Raw genomic sequence first — 25,431 nt, forward strand, 5'->3', positions numbered from 1 at the left:
TTCATTGCATAACTTTAACATAGACTCGTCTTGCCTGCTTGTCAAAACAATGCTATTTACTGCTTTTTTATATAAAGAAATACAATAAATATTAGGCAGAATGGAGTTCAGCCTTTTGGCCCGGCCCTCCACAATATTTTCTGTTTCTTATGCGGCCCCATGGAAAAAAATAATTGCCCACCCCTGCAGTACACCATGCTGGAAATATTGCGAAGGGAGGGGTTGACTCCATCAAGGAAGCTGTGGCCCGCACTTTGCAAGATTTGAGTAACACTAGGAAATTCTGGATGACACTGAATCATAGATAGGGTTGCCATAAGTCAGAGCCAATGGATAACACTGAAAACACACCAGTTTAAGATTAAGATAATCCATATTATAATTGTCCCCACTACTGTGTATGGAGTGAAAAGTGGACCAAGAAGAAAGTTAATTCATTTGAAACATGTTGGAGGAGGGTTTTACGGATACCACAGGCAGCCAGAAAGATAAATTAACAGATTTTGGATCACATTCATGGCCATACAAAATGGGAAACCCACAACACCCTAGGACTCTGTATTGTTGATCAGCACCGTTTATTGGCAGGCAATGAAGCACCCAGCTTGTTAAAGCCAATTCTGGTGAACCTGGCTTTTGTTATGTCGTTTATCCAGAAGTAGTCCCCCCTCCCATTTTCTCAAAGAATATGAGAACGAGTTACTTTGGAGCGTAGGCGCCCCAAGGTTGGCAACAGATAGAGATAAAGCCACCATGCCTCGGACCCCCACAGGACAACGGAAACATCCTGTTTCCCACAGGAGCAGAAGGTGTCAGGGGTAAGCCTAGTTATCTACTCAGCATGTGAAGCCATAAAGTACAGATCAAGGAAAGAATGTCCCATTACAGCAGTGGCAACATATAGCAGGCTGGTTACATATATCTTGTAGCGATTTTATTGAGGTCGGCTTGCATCTCAATCAACCAGATACAATCACTGGCAATATATTTTGTAACAACTTCATTGCGATAGGAATGCATCTCAATCAACCCGGTGCAGTCGCTGACACCTCTGAAGATGCCAGCCACAGATGCGGGCGAAAGGTCAGGGGCAAAAATTACCAGATCACGGGGCCCCACAGCCTGGAAAGCTCACAGCAGCCAGACAAGTCACACCCGTTTGTTGTTACTTGTTGTAGCAGTTGTTTGTGGATTGCACTGAGCACAGGCTGGGGGTGCAACCACCTCGGACCGGGAACGGGGCGGCAGCTGCCCTGCGAGCATCTTGCAACTGCACGCTCCCCTCCCCGTTTGCAAAACCAACCCATCAACTGCAGCCACCCCACACCCCCTTGGACCCAGCAAAGGGCGGAGGCGGAGGCGAGCGCCCGCCTCTAGAGGTCGCGGCGGAGCGTCCACCCCCCTCGCGCCTGCGCAGTGCGCGCCCGCCTCTGGAGCGCGCTGCGGCGCCGCTCCCCCGCCGCGCCTGCGCAGTGCGCGCCCGCCCGTCCCCGCCGGACCGGCCGCCCTGAATGATCCGTCCCGGAATCCCCCGCGCGCCGCCGCCGCCGCCGCCATGGCGTTCACGTTCGCCGCCTTCTGCTACATGCTGGCCCTGCTCCTCACCGCCGCCCTCATCTTCTTCGCCATCTGGCATGTGAGTGGGGGAGGGGGAGGGGGAGGGGAGGCACGTGACCGGGGAGGAGGGGGCAGGAGGCACGTGACTGGGGAGGAGGGGGCTCTGGGGGCGCCGCCTGAGGCGTTGGTGGGGGTCCTTGTGGTGAAGGAGGTGGGGGGGGGGTACCTGAGGGTGTGAGGAAGGAGGAGCCAGAGGGGAAGGGGGAGTTTGCACCGGGGGGGGGGCTCTAAGTGCAGGGAGCTCCATGGAGGGGGGGCACCTTGGAGGGGGGGGTCTGAGGGGAGGAGGCTCCATAGGGAGTGGCTGTGAGAACAGGGGGCTCCATGAAAAGGGGGTCTGAGAGGAGGGGGGGTCATGGAGAGGGGGGGGGTTCTGCACTTAGAGCCCCCCCCCTTCGTGCAAACTCCCCCTCTGGCTCCTCATTTCTCACACCCTCCCCAAATATTGCGAGGAGGTTATAAGAGGGGGCGCCATGGAGGGGGTCATCTCAAGCCCTGGCGTGTTGGGGGAGGGGGGAATAAAGAGGCATGAGAAGACCCCCCCTTTCCTTGGGGTCAGGAGAGGACAGGGAGGCCTTTCTGTGACATGGCTCAGTAGATGGGGGGGGGGGGCTGGGAGGGGACGCCTGGAGTCCGTTTGGTGTAGCATTTAGGATCTGGGTTCAGATCTTTCCCCCCCAAACAAAGCTCCCGGAACGCTTCTACTGAGATGTGCTTCAGGGGGTCTTGTATGTCCCCCAGATTTTGAGTTTGCCACAGGCCTTTCTTCAGCGTAGATAGTTTAAGGGGGTGGTGGTGGGTGGTGGTAAAGTCGTATATTCCATGCCGTGACTCATGGCACGACTGTGGACCTTGTCCTTCTCACTTTCTCAGCCTCGCCGGCTTTGCAGGCTGGTTGTGAGCGGAGAAAGAGGACTGAGGGTTCTTGACCGATTCATTCCTTCTCTGGCTCTCAACTTAACCTGCCGCACAGGGAGGTTGTGAGCAGGGAAAGAGAACTTGGCCAATTCATTCATTCATCCTCTCTCTTTCAACATAGCCTACCTTAAATGGAGGTTGTGAGCAGGGAAAGAGAACTTGGCCAATTCATTCATTCATCCTCTCTCTCTCAACATAGCCTACCTTACATGGAGGTTGTGGTCAGGAAAAGAGAGCTGGGTGTGGTTGGGCCTCTCTCTCAACTTAGCCTACCTCACAGGGAGGGAGGTTGCGAGGAGGGAAAGAGAACTGGATGTTCTTAGACCTTTCTGTCTCTCTCTCTCAACTTAGCCTGCCTCACAGGGTGGTTATAAGCAGGAAAGAGGAACTGGGTGTCCTTGGGCAATTTATTTTCTCTCTCAGCCTAACCTACCTCACAGGATTGTAAACATGAGATGGAGGAAGGAGAGGATCGCATAAGGTGCCCTGAACTCCTTGGAGGAAGAAGGTGGGGTAAAAATTTAATATAACATCTGCATTCTGAGGCAGACCCAGAACCAGGAGGCCCACATCGGAGGAAGGCCTCCGCCCCTGTGCCCTGTTGTGGATCCTCCAGAGAACTGGTTGGCCACTGAGTGGGATGGGATGCTGGACTAGATGGACCTGATCCAGCAGGGCTCTTGTGATGTTTTTTTGAAGGCCTCGGCCTCTGTGCCCTGCTGTGGACCCTCCAGTGGAACTGGTTTGGCCACTGTGTGGAATGGGATGCTGGACTAGATGGACCACTGGTCTGATCCAGCAGGGCTCTTCTGATGTTCTTACCAGGAGACGAGATGCTGGATTAGATGGACCACGATCTTCTGATGTTCTTTTGAAGGCCCCGGCCTCTATTCCCTCCTGTGGAACTGGTTTGGCCACTTTATGAGACAGGATGCTGGACTAGATAGACGGACCACTGGTCTAATCCAGCAGGGCTGTTCTGATGCTCTTACCAGGAGGCAAGATACTGGATTAGATAGACCACTGCTCTGATCCAGCAGGTCTCTTGATAGTCTTCAGAATTAAACGACAACAACAGTGGGGGAGTGGAAGGTACGAGGAGAGAGGAAAAGCTTATAGGAAGAAGAATGAAGCTATGAGGGGATTGTGTGTAGGTTTCTTAGGTCTAGCAAAATTATGGTGCGATAGGGCTATTCGGGGTGTAAGTGGGGGGGAGGAAAGAATAAGAGGTGAGGATTGGATGTTTGCAGGAGACATATTGAGAATGAAAACGTTATGTCACAGGTAAGCCCCCCCCCCATAGATTAATAAGGGGATAAGTCATTTTCCTGAGATTAGTGCTGCATTAGTTCAGCTTTTTCGCTCAGGGAGTGCTGAATTAACTGGAGAACCTTGTCTCTTTAAGAGAGGCTTAAGGGTTTTGTTTTTTAAACCCAGAAGCATTTCCCTGCAGGCAACAAAACAGCTTCCATGTCCCATTTCTGCACAGTATTTATTTACATTTTGCTTACAAGAGTCTTATGCCACCTATTGCCCGTTAAGCAGAATCTCTACTAAAGGGTCAGGATGCTCTTCTTTAGGACTGTTGGGGAAATCTGCTTACGCCTGTGTATGAAGGAATGGGTGGAGTTCAGAAATGCACTTGAAATTGGTCCCCTGTGGCCTAGTCTTGTTTATTTCCTGATTCGGTAGCGAATTGCTTCCTTTTGCAGGAACAGGATCAGGGATCTGAGCTCTGTATCATTCATCCGACTGTTACAGAGCACATCTGTTCCAAAACGTGCCTTCTTTCGCTGGCTGCTGATTGGTTTAAGGGCGCATGACAGCAGCGTCTCCTCCCCAGCAAATCCCTTTGGGTTGTGGCATCTGTGTGCAGGAATGGGACACGTCCGCTAAAAGAACATCTCAATAAAGTGCACCCACGTCGTAAAAATAGATTCAGAGGCAGTTTGGCCATCATTGATGATCTGACTGCCTGTAATATGCACGCTGTGGTTTTCTCCCTTAAGCTGGCCAGTTGGCTTAAAAGAGATGCCAGTTTTCAGATCTAAGGAATGCTTTTATCACATTTCCTTTTCCAAAATACTCTTTTTCCCTTTCTAAAATGCCCTCTTTCCTCAACCCCAATAAGTGCCCTCCGGGGGAGGGCGGTATAAAAGTGGAACAAATAAATAAATAAATAAATAAATAAATAAATAAAAGTGTTACTGTGAGGGATAAACTAGGGCAGTGGTGGCGAACCTATGGCACGGGTGCCAGAGGTGGCACTCAGAGCCCTCTCTGTGGGCACGCGCAAACAGAGTCGCCCTCCCCCCACACACACATCTAGGCTGGCCTGGGCCTCTGGGCTCGATTATTAGCATTAAACCTAAGACCTAGTTTTGGGGAAGCAGTGTAGGTAACCCTGTTAAGTGCTGTTAAACCTCACTGAATTTCAGGCGAAGAACTAAAGCGCGATCCTTTACCTGGGAGTAAGCTCGGTTGCTGGCAATGGGGCTTGCTTCTGAGTAAACGCATGCCTTGGAACCAACCACTTTTTCTAAACTAAAACCTCAGCATTCAGGTTAAATTGCCGTGTTGGCACTTTGCAATAAATAATTGGGTTTTGGATTGCAATTTGGGCACTAGGTCTCGAAAAGGTTTGCCACCACTGAACTAAGATTTCCGAGATTTCTTTTTTACATAGAATGAACTTAGGGACTTAGGGAGCTGGGGATATTTAGTTTGGTGAAGAGAAGGTTAAGTCCTAAACACCCCAAGGGTTTTTTGTTGTTTTTTTTGCCATCCACCGAAGAAGAAATGAAACCTAGGAGAATCACTGGGACCAGGTTTGATTAATGGCTACGGACGGCTTGTGTCCTTGAACCTTGTAGTGTTTCAAGGAGAAGTATTAGAGGACTCTTGTGAAGCCTATTTGAATATTGCCTTTTGAAAGCACTGGAATTAACTTCATGCAAATAAGACACGCTGAGTGGACTGTAGTAGCAATTTGATGTGCTGGAGTGACTTTCCCTATTGGGAAACAGAGGCATTTTTAATAGTGCCATATTGTTATTTATTGTTATAGGTATGTTGCTCCATGTATGTTGTAACTTGTTTTCCTGTTGATGAGTTTGTATATTTGTATCTTTATAGGTGCACTTTATATCACATTATATTAGCATTTGATATCAATTGGCCATTGGAGAGTGTTTTGTGTTGTTTGGTATACTGGATGGGGTCTGGCCCCAGGGAGGATATTTCTAAAGATGGACTTGTTATGGTTTGGGGGGCAGGGCTACTCACCCTAGCTGAGCTTCCTTTGCACACCCTAACTTTTATATAATTTTATTCTAGATTATAGCTTTTGACGAACTGAAGACTGACTACAAGAATCCCATAGACCAGTGTAATACGCTCAACCCTGTAAGTTTACACGAGAGAGATCTCTTTGTGTCGATTCCTAGCTAGGTTTTTCTCACTCTTTTGGCAGCTAATTTGGGTTGAATATGCATGTGTAAAATGTTGTTGGCTAACGGCTCGTAGAATTATGATATCTTGGCCGAATTCTTCCTCTCCCCCTCCTTTTCTCCTTTTGAACTTGAAATTCTGACTTATTTATCTACTGGTGATCTTGCTCACTGTCCTACTAACATTCTTTCAATCTGCTTTTTACATTTTCGGTACAAAGACAGTTGAAAAGGTTAAAAAGATTAAAAGAGTCAAAATTGCATTAAAGGTGTGTACTGCTTTTAAGTTTAATGTTTTCTCGCCACTCTGTTTTTGCTTTCCATTTTGTTAGACTCATCTGTATGACCTGAGTTGATCTTTTCCGTTCGCTGTGCTTGTTCATCTGCCTGTCTACTGTCTGTCCAGGGGTTGGAGAACCGTCATGAGCTCTGTGCATTGTAAATCTGCTTGCTTAATAAGAGACGGGGAAAACTGTTACATGCTTAGATTCTGTGTACAGTTCAGTTGGGTTGAGTGACAAGTCTTGGTAGCAAGGATGCAGTCGATTTAAAAAGTTTGTACGTTTTAACTAAAACCAAAAGGTTGCCAGGATCTGTTTTGTTTTTTTAAAAAAAGACTTGTTAACTGGTTTTAAACTCTTAATTGCAGCAGGAATCCTGGTTACCATTAAGATAGATGTAGTAATAAGCCATAGGCCCGTTCCGCACATGCAGAATAATGCTCTTTCAATCCATTTTCACAATTGTTTGCAAGTGGATTTTGCTATTCTGCACAGCTGCGAAGTGCATTATTCTGCGTGTGCGGAAGGGGCCCCAGTTAGTCTGGCAAGAAGTTCACGTTGCAGAAAGGAAGAATAGAGGAAAGAGATTGCCCTCTCCCAAGGCTGTCTAGAAACATAGAGCTGGAAGGGTCATCCAGTCCAACCCCCTTCACAATACAGGGAATTCACGACGACTCCTACTTCCCCAGTTAACCCTACTCTAAAAAAAATCTCCAGTATTCCTAGCCAATCTGGCCTGGAGGGAAATTCCTTCCTGACTCCAAAGTGGCAATGAGCATTACCCTGGGCATGTAAGACAGGACCACAAGAGTTGACCGCTGGCCTCATCTGGTTCTGCCATCTCTCTCATGCTTGGAACTATGAAGTGTTTATGGCACCATTGATGTATGAGAACTTGTCTGGAAGATTGGAAGGTCAAAATGAATATGGCTAGTCCCCGCATTTTGCATTTCTCCATCCCCTGCTGTTATTTTGAGTACTTCCTTTACTCCTTTTCCTACTGACCAAGCAGACTCCGGAAGCACTGGTAAAAACCTTATCCATCACTTTTTGGCCTGGATTTCTAGAATGCAACCTCGAGCTGTTGCTGATAGCGAGAAAGGCATGGTAAAAGTGTGTGAATACATTATTTTATTAAATTTATATCCTGCCCAAAGTCAAGCCCAGGGTGTCTTCGAACTATAATCACATTAGGGTGTTGTGTGTTTTCCGAGTTGTATGGCCATGTTCCAGTTGCATTCTCTCCTGACTTTTCGCCTGCAGCTGTGGCTGGCATCTTCAAGTATATACACTTGCTTTACTACCGTCAGAGCCTCTGAAGATGCCAGCCACAGATGCAGGCGAAACGTCAGGAGAGAATGCTACTGGAACACAGCCATAAAACCCAGAAAACACGCAACACCCCAGTGATTCTAGCCGTGAAAGCCTTCGACAATAATCACATTCATAATTTACAAATTCTGAAAATCACGCGTGGGATGCTTGTAATAAAAAAACCCTGCTTCCAATTAAATAAAAGCATTTCCCATTTAAAAGGCAACATTATTTTCCGTCAGCTCTACACAATGTAACACCCCCAACAATTGTGGCCAGAGATAATTTTCAGGGTGGAGGGATAGAATGTGGGGGACCCCGGGGGGAAAAGAAGAAAGGAAGGTGGCTAGCCAGTGTCAAGATCCCCGCTGTCAAGCCTGGCAGTTCAGTTCATTCAAATACAGTCATAGACCAGCTTAATAAAAAGAAAAGACATCAAGATAGAATAACGTTGTGCAAATTCAGTACAATAATAACGTTAACCAATCAAACTTGACTACCAGTACTTAAAAACAGGAGCCACATGGCGTAGTGGTTAAGTGCTTGCACTGCCACTCACAAGGTCAGGGGTTCGAGTCCCCTGTGGGTCAGATATCCTGGCAGCTGGCTCATGGTCAACTCAGCCAGCCATCCATTCCTTGGTCGGTAAATGAGTACCTAGCACAGTGATGGCGAACCTTTTTGAGACCGAGTGCCCAAGTTGCAACCCAAACCCCACTTATTTATCACAAAGTGCCAATCCGGCAATTTAACCAGAATGCTGAGGTTTTAGTTTAGAAAAAACCAGTTGGCTCCCTCTTCCTCCACCCCACCTGCTTGAACAGGGGCCAGCCTGCTCTAGCCTCCAGCAAGTCCCATGCGCACCGCTCTGTGACTCTCTAGCATCTCTGCCTCCTCTGCGCCGCAGCAGCCTACCCAGAGCACAGGCACCAGGCCCGCCAGCCGAGTCCTCCCTGCTCACTGCAGTGCGCGCACGTTGTGCTCAGTGGCCCAGGTCAGTCTAGATGTGTGTGCGGGTGTGTGTGTGATTTTCCGTCCCCCACGTGATGAACTCTGTGTGCATGTGCCCACAGAGAGGGCTCCGAGTGCCACCTCTGGCACCCGTGCCATAGGTTCACCATCACTGACCTAGCACATCGGTAGGGGGTAAAGAATAGCCGGGGAAAGCAATGGCAAACTCCCCCACAAAAACGGCTTGCCTATGAAATCACTGCTTGCAGTGGCACCCCAGGGTCGGACACGACTGAAGGGGAAACTTTACCTTTACTTAAAAGCACCAGAATCAAAGGCCTCATCTGGTTCATGGGCAATGAGCTCCACCCAGACACAGGATTTGCATTCACTAAGACTGCTGCTGCTGCTGCAGGGAATGCAAATGCGACTGCAAATGTCAATGGACTGATAACCCCACCCCCAATACAATGCAGCCAACCACACCTTTGCATAGCAAGTTCCACCTAAACACTTACTGATTGACTCCCCACCCTGGGACATGGACAATATATACTCCACTAAACATTCCCTTCTCACTGGACACAGCGCGTAGCACACTTCTCTCTGTGATACACCTCTGAAGTTGCCAGCCACAGATGCAGATGAAATGTTAGGAACAAGATCTGCCAGACCATGGCCACACAGCCCGGAAAGCCCACCACAACCGCTTAACCAGTAAGTTTACCAAGTGGGACCTTCCGCATTTTGTAAGCCCTGTAGCAGAACTTCGCTCAGCAAGCAGAAAGTATACCAAAAAACCATCAAGAGATCCAGGCTGGCCAAAGACTGTGTGCCACAGAGGCAGAATTAAATGGCTCCTAACTTCCCTGTACTACTCAGAGTAAAGTATGATATGAGCAAGTGTTTCATTGCGCAAACACTGCAGAGAGACTTAGACGGGCTTTTAAGGGCCAAGGCTGAAATCTCCCTTTAAGTAAGGTCCCCTGGAAGAGCGTTAAAACGTTCTGTGGAAGAAACCCAACAAAATTTGGAGAAGGAAATAGAAGATAAATATGGAGCAGCAGAGAGTCCACCCATGATTTTCATGGTTTATATCATAGGTGTTCAACTCTGGTGCTTCAGATTTCCATGGACTGCAATTCCCATCAACCCCTGCTGGCATGGCCAATTTGCCCTACCAGCAGGGGCTGATGGGAATTGTAGTCTGTGAACATCTGAAGTGCCAGAGTTGGACACCTCTGGTCTATATGGAAATGGAAGAAGGGCCATTTCAATTGGCAGTTCTGTATCTCTAAAGTGCTGGTGAACCTGGGTTTTTGCACTCTTAAGACCCTTTTCCAGAAGTTGGCCTGGGGTTAAGCTGATAGAAACAAGTTTATTGATTACCCCCTAACTCCAGTTGGGCTGTGGATCAGCTGATTAAAAAAAAGGAATAAACTCTTCAGGAGAAAGAAAGATGTAATTTCAGCCAATATTTAACAATGCTGAATCAGGCCCTGGTTTCCACTTTTAGCAACCCAGCCTTCTGTTTGAGAACCACATTGGCTTTGCACTTATGAGGATTAAAGAGGGCTCTAAGGAAACCTGGTTGGATTCTTTCTAACAGTGCAAAATAGGGACCCAATTGTGCACCATAAATGCGTTGTGTTAACGCTTTAGCCAGGTATAGCTTAATGGTGGCTGGGATAAAGTCCCCTCCCTTAGGACGAGAAAATCTTAAAATAGCCACAGTGCTTCTTTGGGCAGAATGAGCTCCAGGTGTAGCATGAGCAGAAAATTTCCCATTGTATTGGAATGTAATTTACAAATAGTTAAAAATTTTTACTTGCTCTATATCACAGGTGTAAAACTCGCGGCCCTCCAGATGTTATGGACTACAGTTCCCATCATCCCCTGCCAGCATGGTGCTGGCAGGGGATGATGGGAACTGTAGTCTATAACATCTGGAGGGCCACGAGTTTGACACCTGTGCTCTATATGATGCTTATCAGTGTACTAACTGACTTTCTTTACCCTGTTGTTAAAGCACATGATTTTTGGAGTGTTGTGGAGTTTCCGGGCTGTATGTCCGTGTTCCAGTAGCATCTTCTCCTGACGTTTTGCCTGCATCTGTGGCTGGCATCTTCAGAGGATCCTCTGAAGATGCCAGCCACAGATGCAGGCAAAACGTCAGGAGAAAATGCTACTGGAACACAGACATACAGCCTGGAAACCCAACAACACTCCAGTGATTCCGACAGTGAAAGCCTTCAACAATACACATGATGTTTGTTTATGAGTAACTAATGGCCAGGTGGCCTGGTGGAATATCTCTTACAGACCCTGCAGAACTGACCTATGTCCCTCAGGGCCTGGTTCTCACTAGACAAAGAGTTCTGCCACGCTGGAGTCCAAGCTGAAAAAAGTACTTTTAACAACAACATTTAGAAAATAGTTGTGAGCAGAAAAGGTTACCAGAAGCCGGCTTGTGAGCCGAGTCCAAGTTGGCGACTTGGGAAGAGCTACTTGAAGGACGAAAAAAACCTGTGAGCCCAAATAGCAGTCGTACATGGAACAGTTTACCCTACTCAATCATCTCTCATTCGGTGTGGGAAGGGGAGGAACGTTTCACGGCATTCCCGTTATCACGGATTGCGAAAAGTCGGGGGGGGGGGGGGGGAGATACTATCATATGCATGCGAGAAGTGAGCTTCGTGTTTGTTAACTGTATTGAAATATGTGGCCGAGTTTCTCCCTGGGTCACTTTTGCGCCATTCAGCCGTGTGCCTTTAAATGCCGCCAGAGATGGAGATTGTTATGTTGGAACAGGCGGGACTCATTTAAGACAGAAATCACCTGTCAGCATGAGAAATGAAGAGCATATTGGCAATGCATTTGAATCTAAAAACTCTACCTTTTATGTTCACCCTCTGAGTGTCCTTGCTCGTTGAAGGGATCTACATATCAATCGTTGGCTTCCCATCGCTCAGCCTGAGTACAATTGACATTCGGACATATTCTTTATTCATTTGTGAAGCTGAGTTTTCTGTCCTAACTGCAATGCTCCTCTTGAACTGGATGCATTTAGAATGGCAAAGTTGGACAAATTGAGGAGCAAGAGAAGAAGAGGAGTTTGCATTTATACCCCACCTTTCTCTCCTGTAAGGAGACTCAAGGTGTCTTACAAGCTCCGTTCCCTTCCTCTCCCCACAACATACACCTTGTGAGGTCGGTGGGGCTGAGAGAGTCCTGAGAGAACTGTGACTAGCCCAAGGTCCCCCAGCAGGAATGTAGGAGTGCAGAAACACATCTGGTTCACCAGATAAGCCTCTGCCACTCAGGTGGAGGAGTGGGGAATCAAACCCAGTTCTCCAGATTAGAATCTACCTGCTCTTAACCACTACACCACACTGACTAAAGGTAAACGTAGCCTCCACTATTGTCTGTGACAAGAACATACCACGGGGGGAGGGCTGCTGGCATCCATAACACTCCTTGCAGAGTCTCTTATAAACAGAGGGCACACATCTGCAAGCTTTTGCAGGAAGAGGTGATGTTCAGAAATAGGTACAACATGGTGTATGTGGTTAAAAGCAGGTAGACTTTAATCTGGTGAACCAGGTTTGTTTCCCCACTCTTCCACATGAAGCCTGCTGGGTGACCTTTGGCTTGTCACAGTTATCTCAGAACTCTCTCAGCCCCACCTACCTCACGAGGTGCTATTGTGGGGAGAGGAAGGGAAGGAGTTTGTAAGCTGCTTCGAGACTTCTTACGGTTGAGAAAAGCAGCGTATAAATCCAAACTCTTCTTCTACATCAGAAATGTGATTTGCAAATGCTATCCTAAAGCGCTGCTATCCTAAAACCTTGATTTTGTTATTTAGGGATGTGATGTGACTCTTCTCCCCCGCCCCCCAATTGTCTTCAGGGTGGTGCCAAAAAATCCTGATCTCTGTGAATTTGAAATGTTTTCTAGAATGGGCAATGCTTATGTTTGGATGTATTGGTTTGTACTTTCCCCCCTGCAAATAGCTGAAAGCGTAAATCTTGCTGTGCTAACACCCACAACGTTTTCAAGATAAAAAGGACACACCTTTATCTAGTTTGGGGCATGCCAAACATATAAATTATGGGAGTAAAGAATATCGTAGAACAGCAGGTTTCCTCTGCAAATTTGAAAACAGAAATTCTCAGGATTCGATGCAAGTGTCTAGTCCTCATGAAAGTCTTGGGGGAGATCAGCTGTTATTTGCATGTTGAATAGTATACACGTAGGTCCAAAATGGAGCAAATAATGCTCTGAGGCCATTAGGAAGTTTGAGTAGGGACAGAAGCCCCTTTCTGCACAGTCCTTACGTGTAAAGTGCTTTCACGTTGCAGCTGACTTGTAGTGACCCCTGGTGGGGTATTCAGGCAAGTGATTAAGAAGAGGTGGTCTGCCATCCGACTCATTAAAAAAAATGTGAAGTCGGTTTGAATCCAGGAGAGAACGTGGCGACATTCTTCTCAAGCCCCAGGAGAGCCAGCGTGGTGTAGTGGTTAAGAGCAGGTGGATTCTAATCTGGAGAACTGGGTTTGATTCCCCTCTCCTCCACCTGTGGCAGAGGCCTATCTGGTGGTCCAGATGTGTTTCTGCACTCCTACATTCCTGCTGGGTGACCTTGGGCTAATCACTGTTCTCTCAGAACTCTCTCAGCCCCACCTACCTCACAAGGTGTCTGTTGTGGGGAGAGGAAGGGAAAGGAGCTTGTAAGCCACCTTGAGTCTCCTTACAAGGTGGGGTATAAAGAAGAAGAAGAAGAGTTTGGATTTATATTTCCCCTTTTTCTCCTGCAGGAGACTCAAAGGGGCTTACAATCTCCTTGCCCTTCCCCCCTCACAACAAACACCCTGTGAGGTAGGTGGGACTGAGAGAGCTCCGAGAAGCTGTGACTAGCCCAAGGTCACCCAGCTGGCATGTGCGGGAGTGTACAGGCTAATCTGAATTCCCCAGATAAGCCTCCACAGCTCAGGCGGCAGAGCTGGGAATCAAACCCGGTTCCTCCAGATTAGATACACGAGCTCTTAACCTCCTACGCCACTGCTGCTCCAAACTCTTCTTCTTCTAGAATCCAGAACAGAACTAAAAAATTACTTTAAAATTGCCTTTTGAACAAAGTTGTGGATATGGCTAATTTAGCCCTGCCAGGGCTGAATGACCTACCTGTTTGGGAAATAAAGTAGACAAGACATTTTCCTGGGTATGAAATGTCTTGCATTCGGCTTTCTTTGGCAGAAGGTTTATTTGTATCTCTTGTCGGGTACTTCAAAAGCGCGTGCTTTGGACTTGGATAACATGCAAAGTTGCCTTGTCCATCAAGGTTAATATTGGCTACCCAGATTTGCAAAGTTTAAGGGAGATTCTTTAACATCGCCCGAACCTTTTTAATTGGATACGGTGAGGATTGAACCTGGGACCTTGCGCACGCCAAGCGGACCCTCTGCCCCTGAGCCACAGCCCCTCCAAAGTAAAGTGGTCCTTTCTTAAGTGTTGCTGGGAGGTAATTGCTGCTTTTATGTCTGGACAGCTGGAATCCTGCCTGTAGACTGCAGTTTGCTCAACGGAAGCAAGCTGCAATATTCCGGAGAATAGTAGGTCATCTGTGAACATGACATGAAGGTGGATAGTAACTGCCCTATAGCAGTGATGGCGAACCTATGGCACGGGTGCCAGAGATGGCACTCAGAGCCCTCTCTGTGGGCACGCACAAACAGAGTTCATCATGTGTGTGTGTGTGTGGGGGAAATCGCCCCCCCCCCCCACATCTAGGCTGGCCTGGGCTGCTGGGCTTGATTATTAGCATTAAACCTAAGACCTAGTTTTGGGGAAGCAGTGTAGGTAACCCTGTTAAGCGCTGTCAAACCCCACTGATTTTCATGCAAAGAACTAAAGCGCAATCCTTCACCTGGGAGTAAGCTCGGTTGCTGGCAATGTGGCTTGCTTCTGAGTAAACCCTCCTAGGGTCGTGATTCACCCGTTGGAAGAGTTGCACAGTTGCTTCAAAGCAAAGCCAACAACTACCACCAAGCTTACTCCTGAGTAACCACATGCCTCAGAGCCAACCATTTTTTCTAAACTAAAACCTCAGTATCCAGGTTAAAGTGCCGTGTTGGCACTTGGCGATAAATAAGTGAGTTTTGGGTTGCAGTTTGGGCACTCGGTCTCGAAAAGGTTCGCCATCACTGCCCTATAGTTAAGCTGATTTCTCCCTGGGACAAAAACCTTGAAAACTGCAAAGTTCGTATAAGTTGTCAAAGTTACCGACGATCCTCCAAAATATGAAGAAATTTCACTAAAGGCAATTCTCATTCTCTGCAAACTGTTTAAATCTTAGTGTTGTCTACTCGTGTGCAGTTTTATGCGCATTCTATCAAGTATGTGTGGAACATGTCAGGAGCTATACCTTGTCTAATGCTTCTGTTTCTTATTAACTCTTTTTCCAAGCAACGCTACGAGTTGGTCTGACCTGTCTTTTTCTTCCTCTGCAGCTTGTACTTCCCGAGTACCTCATCCATGCGTTCTTCTGTGTTATGTTTCTGTGTGCGACAGAATGGCTTACGCTGGGTCTCAATATGCCGTTGCTGGCTTACCACATTTGGAGGTAACACGGTCTGTTGTTTGGCGTCACTTTAGGTGCAGACTTCAACTTTTTTGCCGTCTTTTCAGCTTGCTGTAGGGACCGAAACCTTGTGGAGAAACTAAATCAGTGATTCTTTTGAGGTTTTCTTCATTAAACACTGTTAGGTCTCGAACCTTGAAACAGGAAACGGACTCTGTGTTGGTTGTTGTGGGTTTTCCAGGCTGTGTGGCTATGGTCTGGTAGATCTTGTTCCTAATGTTTCGCCTGCATCTGTGGCTGGACACAGTGTGTACTACACTTCTCTCTGTGTTACACCTCTGAAGATGCCAGCCACAGATGCGGGTGAAACATTAGGAACAAGATCTGCCAGACCATGGCCACACAGCCCGGAAAGCCCACAACAACCAGTTCAATCCGGCCGTGAAAGCCTTTGACAATGCATTGGAGCAGCAGTGGCGTAGGAGGTTAAGAGCCCGTGTATCTAATCTGGAGGAACCAGGTTTGATTCCCTGCTCTGCCGCCTGAGCTGTGGAGGCTTCTCTGGGGAATTCAGATTAGCCTGTGCACTCCCACACACGCCAGCTGGGTGACCTTGGGCTAGTCACAGCTTCTCGGAGCTCTCTCAGCCCCACCTACCTCACAGGGTGTTTGTTGTGAGGGGGGAAGGGCAAGGAGATTGTAAGCCTCTTTGAGTCTCCTGCAGGAGAGAAAGGGGGGATAGAAATCCAAACTCTTCTTCTTCTTCTTCTTGATCTGTAGCATTCGAAGCACCCAGCTTATCAAAGCCAGTTCTGCCAAACCTGGATTTTGCTACCATCTTTACTCTGGTGATAGTCCCCCACCCTGTTTTTCCAAAGAATGTGAGAAAGAGTTAGTTGGGAGTTAAGGCGCCCAAAGGTCGGCAGTAGAGATAAAGCCACCTGGCCCCCTGCTCCCCCAGGACAACAGAAACATCCTGTTTCCCATGAGACTAAAAGTGTCAGGGGTAAGCCTAGTTATCTACTTGGCATGTGAAGCCATAAAGCAAAGATCAAGGAAAAAATGTCCCAAAGCAGCAATGATAACATATGGCAGGCTGGTTACATATATTTTGTAGCAGTTACATTGAGCTAGGAATGCATCTCAATTTACTAGATACAGTCCCCCCCTGACAAACACACACTTGGGGTTCTGTAGGTAGGGTTGCCGGTTCATGATTTGTGAACATGTTCTGGATTTGACATGAAAATTCAGATCTAGGAATCCCAGCTTTCACTCAAGTGGAAGACATTGGTATCATTGGTCCCGAGAGCCAGAAAGGGAAGGTTTAGACCTGGGCGAGAGGTTCTGATTTCTTCTATGGTTCTCCATTTCTTTTTCAAAGAATTGAATAGGGTAGGAATCGGGCTTTTTTACATTTCTTTGGGTTTTTGAAAAATGTTCTGCTCGTATTTTGCACTCTCTAAGGGTTGATTTGATATAGCCGATTAAATATGGTTTCCCTGATGATTTATCGAACAGCTTTTCATTCTTGCTAAAGAGTGCACACTTTGAGAGGAGGGAAGGAAAAATACCCAACCAGGAAAAAGACAGTATGAACCAAAGAGGCTGAGAAGACAAAAAAACAGCGGGAAAAATGTGCAAGTGATGTGCAAGTGAATCTGTTCCATTGTGTGCACAAAACATAACACTGGCATTTTAATCTGTGAACAAATCAAGAACAGGAAACAGATGTGCATGAAAATAAGATAACACACTGTATCCAATAAAATAAAACACTGGCCTGAATCCATTTTGGCACAACGTCTTTACATTGGCAAATAAATGTCACATTACTCTCACTCTGGTACTTGTCATGACAGATGACAAGTACCAGCCAGATGAAAATCCCAGCTACAATCCTGTAAAAAGTAACGAAGAGAACATTGAAACCACGTGCCCGTTGGTTTCCTGTTTCTGATTTTTTTTTCACAGGTTAAAATACTGGCGTTATGTTTGGTGCATGTAATTGAATGGATTGGGGTCCCTCACACAACAAAAGCAAATTAGTAACAGAGGCGTTTAGTCAGTTGGTTGCTAATTAGCCAATTGGTCGTTAATTCACCTTGAGGAGGAGGAGGAGGAGTTTGGATTTATATCCCCCCTTTCTCTCCTGCAGGAGACTCAAAGGGGCTTACAATCTCCTTGCCCTTCCCCCCTCACAACAAACACCCTGTGAGGTAGGTGGGGCTGAGGGAGCTCCGAGAAGCTGTGACTAGCCCAAGGTCACCCAGCTGGCGTGTGTGGGAGTGTACAGGCTAATCTGAATTCCCCAGATAAGCCTCCACAGCTCAGGCAGCAGAGCTGGGAATCAAACCCGGTTCCTCCAGATTAGATACACAAGCTCTTAACCTCCTACGCCACTGCTGCTCCTGCTGCTTTAGGTATCTAAAGAGAGTGTCCCACACTGTTCGAAGGATTCTGTGGCCTAGATTGCTAATCGAAGGATATCCGGCTGGCCTCGATGAGAGCCAGGGCCTTTTCTGTCCTGGCCCCCTCGTGGTGGAATAAACTCCTGAGTGAGATCAGGGCCCTGTGTGATCTGAGTCATTTCCGCAGGGCCTGCAAGACGGAGTTATTCCGCCGGGCATTTCCTAGGGCCGTGGTGGCGAACCTATGGCACTCCAGATGCTCGTGGACTGCAATTCCCATCAGCCCCTGCTAACATGGCCAATTGGCAGGGGCTGGTGGGAATTGTAGTCCATGAGCATCTGGAGTGCCATAGGTTCGCCACCACTGTCCTAGGGGCCAACCGGGTTAACACTTACTATCTGCTGGCCTCCCGTGGGATATTGGGGTTTGTAAATGTTGGATTTTATAGTATTTAAAATATTCATTGCTATTCTTGTTCAACATTGTTGTATTGCTGCCCTGAGCCCTCCAGGGATGGGCAGGAGTATAAATTTAATAAATAAATAATCGCTAAATGAGAAGTTATAGAAATATAGAGCCGGAAGAGATCCCGAGAGTAGGAAATTCTCAGCTACCCCCGCCACTCCCCCAAGGATCCCCGCTCTATGCCCAGAAGAAGGCACAAAGCGGCAGGTCGCCACATCTCAAAAAGGATATTGAAGAGATAGAAAAAGTGCAGAGAAGGGCAACGAGGATGATTGAAGGACTGGAGCACCTTCCTTATGAGGAGAGGCTGCAGCGTTTGGGACTCTTTAGTTTGGAGAGGAGACGTCTGAGGGGGGATATGATTGAAGTCTATAAAATTATGCATGGGGTAGAAAATGTTGATAGAGAGAAATTTTTCTCTCTTTCTCACAATACTAGAACCAGGGGGCATCCATTGAAAATGCTGGGGGGAAGAATTAGGACTAATAAAAGGAAACACTTCTTCACGCAACGTGTGATTGGTGTTTGGAATATGCTGCCACAGGAGGTGGTGATGGCCACTAACCTGGATAGCTTTAAAAGGGGCCTGGACAGATTTATGGAGGAGGAGTCGATCTCTGGCTACCAATCTTGATCCTCTTTGATCTGAGATTGCAAATGCCTTAACAGTCCAGGTGCTTGGGAGCAACAGCCACAGAAGGCCCTTGCTTTCACCTCCTGCACGTGAGCTCCCAAAGGCACCTGGTGGGCCACTGCGGGTAGCAGAGTGCTGGACTAGATGGACTCTGGTCTGATCCAGCAGGCTCGTTCTTATGTTCTTAGGATCCCTGGGCCACTCTTGCCTGGAGGAAAATTCCTTCCTGACCCCCAAGTGGTGCTCGATCGGCATTACCCTGGGCATGTACGAAAGGGCCACGAGAGCCAAACACGAACACATCGCTTCCTGCCCTTCCCTCTTATGATTGGCCTAAATTCGCAGAATCAGCATGGCTTCCAGATGGCCATCTAGCCTTTGCTTCGAAACCTCCAAAGAAGGAGAGCCCCCCCTCCTCCCGAGGAAGCCTGTCCCACTTAGAAACTGCTCTGTCAGGAAGTCCTGATGTTTAGCCGACAGCACTTTTGATTTAATTTCGGCTCTGCTCCGTCCTCTTTGTGGCAGCCCTTCAAATACTTGAAGACGGCTGTCATATTTATTTACATCCTATTTACCAAGGGATGAATAAAATTGGATCAGTCGTGCCATTACTGTGGCTGTTTGTTGTGAACTTCTCCAGTTGCTGGTTTTTGAATCGGCATTATCTCCAAGTTGTCGTTCCCTTTCCTTTAACCTTCTTAGCAATGATTGTTTATTCCCTAGATGGAATTCCAGTTACCCCTTTTCCTGTTTTCTCCCGCTGACAGGCTCCCGAATCAATATTTTGTGGCGCTTTTAGAATATTATTGTATGGTTTTAACTGGTGAAGGATGTTTTCATTGTGGTTATGATGTAAGCCTGTCTGAGCCCGACTTGTCCAGGAAGGGTGGGTTATAAATCGAATGAACAAACAAGCAAGCAAATAATATCTTGTCACCTTGTGCTTTGAGCCAACCTGAGCCCTGCTGGGGGTGGGTGGGTGGGAAGGCTGGGATAGAAATCTATTCAAATCAAAAGATAAATAAAATATCACCTCTCTTTTGTCTTCTCTCTTTTGGCCAGAGCTTGGCTCAGCATGTTCCCGCATTTTGATTATTTATTCATTGACGGTGCCATCCACCTGTCTTTTCCTCAACGGTTAACCCTTGAAAAGTCAGACTCTTTGTTTATTCCACAAAAACAGCAGAGGTTAATTAGAGGAAGAAGAAGAAGAGTTTGGATTTATATCCCCCCTTTCTCTCCTGCAGGAGACTCAAAGGGGCTGACAATCTCCTTGCCCTTCCCCCCTCACAACAAACCCCCTGTGAGGTAGGTGGGGCTGAGAGAGCTCCGAGAAGCTGTGACTAGCCCAAGGTCACCCAGCTGGCGTGTGTGGGAGTGCACAGGCTAATCTGAATTCCCCAGAGAAGCCTCCACAGCTCAGGCGGCAGAGCGGGGAATCAAACCCAGTTCTCCAGATTAGATACACGAGCTCTTAACCTCCTACGCCACTGCTGCTCATATAGGCTGAGGTTTTTGTAGGTTCAGCAGCTGGGCAGAAGTTTAATGGTTTTCGGAAATATGGCCCTGCCCTCTTCCTTGTTTCCTGAATAAAAATAATAATAAGAGTTTGGGTTTATACCCTACCTTTCTCTCCTGTAATGAGACTCAAGGTGTCTTACAAGCTCCTTTCCCTTCCTCTCCCCACAACAGATACCTTGTGAGGCAGGTGGGGCTGAGGGAGGTCTGAGAGAACTGTGACTGGCCCAAGGTCACCCAGCAGGAATGTAGGAGTGCGGAAACACATTTGGTTCACCAGATAAGCCTCTGCCACTCAGGTGGAGGAGTGGGGAATCAAACCCGGTTCTCCAGATTACCTGCTCTTACCTACTGCAGCACACTGGCTCGCCATGCTGCATTCTACACCATTTCATTCATTTATTAGATGTCTATACCGCCACTCCCCTTCTGGGCTCTGGGTGGTTAACAACATAATCATTACACAATATAAAATCAGTAAACAATATCTTAAAAAATCCAATTTACACAAGTTTACACACTTGGCAATCCCAAAATCCATTAATTTACAAAGTAATGCAAAGCGGGTGCACATTTTACAGATATACCTAACTATACTTCATGAATTACCCATAGAGATAAGTTTGGTCCGGGTGGGATCGAACCCCTCTATCCCAATCAACACCACCAGTAATCCAACTCACCTAGAGTGAGGTGCAATCAATCAAGATTACTAAAATAAAATTCTCATAAAATAAGCATACTGGTCATGTGCGCAGAACATGCGTGGGCTCCTACCATAGAGTTTTAGGCACAGTTCTTTGTATTTGAATGGATTTTTTTTTACCTGTACCCTCTTTTAAAAAATGCAAATTTCTTGTTTCAGGTACATGAGCAGACCAGTAATGAGCGGACCGGGACTTTATGACCCCACCACAATCATGAATGCAGATATTTTAGCGTATTGCCAGAAGGAAGGATGGTGCAAACTAGCATTTTACCTTCTGTCCTTTTTTTACTACCTATATGGGTAAGTCACTGGTTTTCCCCCTCTTTTTTTAATTGTAGTACTTCCCAGGTTCTCAGGAAGATCGTTTCAAAGGGTACCTATCTTGGTCTGCCATAGAAGAGGTAGATTTGTGTTCTTTAGAGACCCAACAAGATTTTCGGGGAATGTACAATATAGTGTCAAAACTGCCTTCGTCAGATACAAGTGGGAAGGGGAATCCCCGAGTCCTTACATCCCAGTCAGAAAGCAGGAGGGGTGTTGTAAAGAATGTAGTCAGGATGCGAAGGAGCAATGCAATATGGCATTGGCTTGGTTAGGAGAGAAAAAGTGAAGGGCAGAAAGTTAGCATCTGAAGTGAGAGCATAGAATCATAGAGTTGGAAGAGACCCCAAGGGCCATCCAGTCCAACCCCCTGCAATGCAGGAACACACAAACAAAGCACTCCTGTCAGATGGTCATCCAACCTCTCTTTAAAAACCTCCGAAGAAGGAGACTCCATCGCACTCCGAGGTAGTGCATTCCACTGTCGAACAGCCCTTACTCTCAGGAAGTTTTTTCCTGATGTTTAGGTGGAATCTTTTTTGCTCCACCTTGAACCCATTGCTGGTGGTCCTAGTCTCTGGAGCAGCAGAAAACAAGCTTGCTCCCTCTTCAACATGACATCCCTTCAGATATTTAAACATGGCTATCATGCCACCTCTTAACCTTCTCTTCACCAAACTAAACATCCCCAGCTCCCTAAGTCTCTCCTCGTAGGGCATGGATTCCAGACCTTTGACCATTTTGGTTGCCCTCCTCTGGACTTGCTCCAGCTTGTCAATGTCCTACGCACGCACGCACGCACGCACGCACGCACGCACGCACGCACGCACGCACGCACGCACGCACACCCCGGATTGCACTGTTAATCTAAGATACCTTAACACTTTGCTTGGGGTTATGAACAAAGGCTCGAACTTGAAGCAGAGAGTGCTGTCAAGTCATGGCCTATTATAGTGAACTTTCAGGGCTTTTGTAAGACACGAGGCATTCAAAGGTGATTTCCCAGTTCCTGCCTTTGGGTCGCAACTTCCTCGGTGGCCTCCTTTCCAGGTACTAACTAGGGCTCACCTTGCTTAGCTTCCGAGATCTAATAAAATCAGGTTAGCCTGAGCTGTCCAGTTCCATGCACCGAATACCCCCAAATTGATAACGTTTTCCCTGTGTTTTTCTTCTTTCCCGACAGCATGATTTACGTTTTGGTGAGCTCATAAAAACAGATGCCCGATGGACTGGGTTCCAGCAAAGTGCATGCAGTAAAGCCGCCAGACACGGGGGTATTTTCCAAGAAGAACCTGTTATCAAGATTTTAGCCGTGGAATCCGATGATCGCGGTTGTGATGTGGGGGGAAAGCCCCCAAATGACTCCCTTTTCTCCCTCCCTTCCTCCTTCCTCTGAAATATGTCCACATTTTAATACTCGCGGAAAGACTGTTTTTGTTTTTTTTAAAAAAATATATATGCTGGGATGTGTTAAAATTACAAGAAATTATATAAATGAATGTCGAGCAACTTCCTCTGCCGTTGAGTAGTTTTGACCCCGCAGTCCCTGAGGAACAACCCCCCCCCCTTTGTATTGATCTCCCTGTTCCTTTTTTTTTTGTTTACCGGACTTTGTAGTGGTCGTTTTGGTTCTGAATTTCCATCTAGCTGTATTTGATGGACTTCATGCTTTTCTGTTTGTTTTCTGTTAGGTGACTCCTTCGTGTCTTATAGATGAATATCTGAGTACAACTATGGGGGAAAATGTAGTTCAGGGGGTTGGTTTTTTGTTTCTTTCAATACTCTTTGGATATTCTTTTCCTAGAATGTGCATGGCTCGGACTTTCCGTATTTACAGCAAGCATACCTCTGGCTTTAGCTTTCCCGGCTAAGTGGATAAGCTAGGAGGAACCTGTAAAAAGTACCACACCTTGAAAAGCCCCTTTTAATTTTTTTGTTTGTTTGCTCAAGAAGAAGATTCTTCGCAGTTTTAAGCGACCATCGAGCCTGGATCAAAAGCGGTAATAAAAATAGTTTTGTGAGCCTGCGGGCGAAACCGCCGACGTACTGAAACGCCCGTCCGGCGAAGTTGGGTAAATACCCCCCGCTGTCCCTTTGCGCAACGCAATAAAAACCTCCCAAGTGAGAGAAGTTTTACCTTCTTCCACCGCTCGGCCTTTTCGAACTGTTACAAAACTACTGGTCTTAGCCCGTGGCTGTTAGGCAGGGTTGTTTTGATTTTAAGCCAATGAAGAAAAGTTGATTGTATTGCTGGTCTTAGCCAGGCTCTTAGACAGGGTTGTTTTCATTTTAAGCAAATGGGTCACTTGCAAGCATGGGCTGTTGTACAGCGGATCAGGAGTCAACGAAACGAAGCATTTGCTTTATTGTTAACATAGCTCAGGATCATTTGCTATGGATTAATCATATTTTAGCCGAGGGGTCTCCCAACTTAGTGCCCAGGGGTACCCTGGTTCCTGCTGACATCTTTCCTAATGCCCACCAACTGGTTTAGATAGTGGGAGGAGTCAGGGGGCAATTGCCTAGCAGAGCTTCTGGCTGACCTGATTAGCTGTGCCAGTATTTTTTAAAAATTGCCATAGCACAAGGATCTTCACTGCAAGACTGAAGAAAAGCTGATTGTATGCAAGAAAATATTTTTAAACAATATGTTTATTTTAAAAAGCATCCTGTTAAACCCAGTTTCTGCCTGAAATGTTGAAGAGTTATATATATTCTCTCTCTCTCTCTCTCTCTCTCTCTCTGACTCTCTCTCTCTCTCTCTCTCTCTGACTCTCTCTCTCTCTCTGACTCTCTCTCTCTCTCTGACTCTCTCTCCCCGACTCTCTCCCTCTGACTCTCTCTCTCCGACTCTCTCTGACACTCTCTCTCTCTCCGACTCTCTCTCTCTGACTCTCTCTCTGACTCTCTCTCTCTCTCTGACTCTCTCTCTCTGACTCTCTCTCTCTCTCCGACTCTCTCCCTCTGACTCTCTCTCCGACTCTCTCTCTCTGACTCTCTCTCTCTCTCTGACTCTCTCTCTGACTCTCTCTCTCTGACTCTCTCTCTCTGACTTTCTGATTGTGTTATTACCGGAATTGAGTTTGGGGAAATTAGTTTGGAATTGTGTTGTTACTGGAATTAGTTTGGGGAAATTAGCAGGAGGAAACCTAGTGCAGCTTGGGCTGAAATTTTTGTCAACAATTTTATCGAAGAACAAAATCATATACACACGCATTTCAGTAAAAACATGTGCAGAGACAGAGGCGGAGCTACCAGGGGACAGGGGGTGCACGTTGCACCGGGCGTGTGCCGGGGTGGGTGGGTGGGGTACTCTGACCCAGCTACACCTCTGCACAGAGAATCAAGGGGCCTAGGGTTTTGATAGTCGTTAAAGATCGGTTTGGAATAGCAGAGCTCATTGCAGGAAGGGAGATATTTACCGGATTCAGAAGAGGAAGGTCCAAGAAAGCGGAATCCAGTGCCAGAGCTGCTCCTGGGCCTAATGGAACTAGAACCAAAGATAGCATATGTTCTAAAGGCAAGGGGGCCTGGTTTGGGAGGGCTGGATATAGAAAAATTGACCCTCTGGCAATGTTAAGGGAGCCAACCTTCCTGAACAAAGCAGAGTTCCTGTTCTCAAGAGAGAACAATACAGTGGACGATGGCTTCCTGCCTCAAAGCCAGGGAGCGTCCAGCTTTTTGTTAGATTTGTATAGAGTCGATGACATTACAACTCTGAGGTATTTCAATTCACGGTAAGGTTGGATGGTCCCCTGGTAGTGGGGCTGGAGGGGCATGATAGGGTAAAGCTAGGTAAGAATAGAACTCAGGAGAGCTGATTGTGTTAAGGTTGGCTGGCGTTTGCGTATCCTTCACGGGCTAGAGAAGAGGTGTGCCGTTTCCAGGGCTGCGGACACTTTCCCGTCATAGCAAAGGAAAGAGACCTCAGAGAGGTAAAAAGCCAAGAAGTCTAGCCAGTGAGGCAGCCATTTTGTCCTGGAAAAGTGATCTCTGTAGCCTGGTGATCAGTTGTAATTCTGGACGATTTCCAGCCTCCACCCTACTAAGCTGCTCCCAAATTAAAACGTGCAAAAGAACACGTCTGGAGTTGTGCAGTCTGGAGTTCACTTGTAATTTTCGGAGTCAGGTTATCGTCTGCGTTCTCTGAATATGTGCAGCAAGATCTGTGCACAGAGACCGGGAGCGCAGTCACGTTACTTATTTTAATTGGTTTTAATGTGACTTTCCCGAGCCTGTTTTGCCCAAAGCATCGTGGCCAC

The 25,431-nt window shown here is 47.0% G+C and overlaps 1 protein-coding gene across 2 annotated transcripts; it reads left to right on the forward strand.

The window, feature by feature from the left end:
* Nucleotides 1-1,470: 1,470 nt before the first annotated feature.
* CNIH1 (cornichon family AMPA receptor auxiliary protein 1) lies at nucleotides 1,471-23,294 on the forward strand. 2 transcript variants are annotated; one of them, XM_048486021.1, is made up of 6 exons: nucleotides 1,471-1,636; nucleotides 5,872-5,940; nucleotides 6,206-6,253; nucleotides 15,040-15,152; nucleotides 21,005-21,148; nucleotides 22,353-23,294. In XM_048486021.1, exons 1-6 carry the CDS (start codon nucleotides 1,556-1,558, stop codon nucleotides 22,378-22,380), a joined length of 483 nt encoding a protein of 160 aa, XP_048341978.1. In that variant the 5' UTR covers nucleotides 1,471-1,555; the 3' UTR covers nucleotides 22,381-23,294. The 2 variants fall into 2 exon arrangements, with proteins under 2 accessions (XP_048341978.1, XP_048341979.1); XM_048486022.1 differs by lacking the exon at nucleotides 6,206-6,253 and having other exon boundaries at nucleotides 1,472-1,636.
* The last annotated feature ends 2,137 nt before the right edge of the window (nucleotides 23,295-25,431 follow it).

The sequence above is a fragment of the Sphaerodactylus townsendi genome, linkage group LG02, assembly GCF_021028975.2.
Source record: "Sphaerodactylus townsendi isolate TG3544 linkage group LG02, MPM_Stown_v2.3, whole genome shotgun sequence".
NCBI classification, from domain to species: Eukaryota; Metazoa; Chordata; class Lepidosauria; order Squamata; family Sphaerodactylidae; genus Sphaerodactylus; species Sphaerodactylus townsendi.

Bases quoted from the DNA above. Each gene is read 5' to 3' on its own strand.
- CNIH1 (XM_048486021.1), top strand. From the start codon at position 1,556: ATGGCGTTCACGTTCGCCGCCTTCTGCTACATGCTGGCCCTGCTCCTC. The intron at 1,637-5,871 runs GTGAGTGGGGGA...ATTTTATTCTAG, and splicing joins TCTTCTTCGCCATCTGGCAT to ATTATAGCTTTTGACGAACT. The intron at 5,941-6,205 runs GTAAGTTTACAC...TTCGGTACAAAG, and splicing joins AGTGTAATACGCTCAACCCT to ACAGTTGAAAAGGTTAAAAA.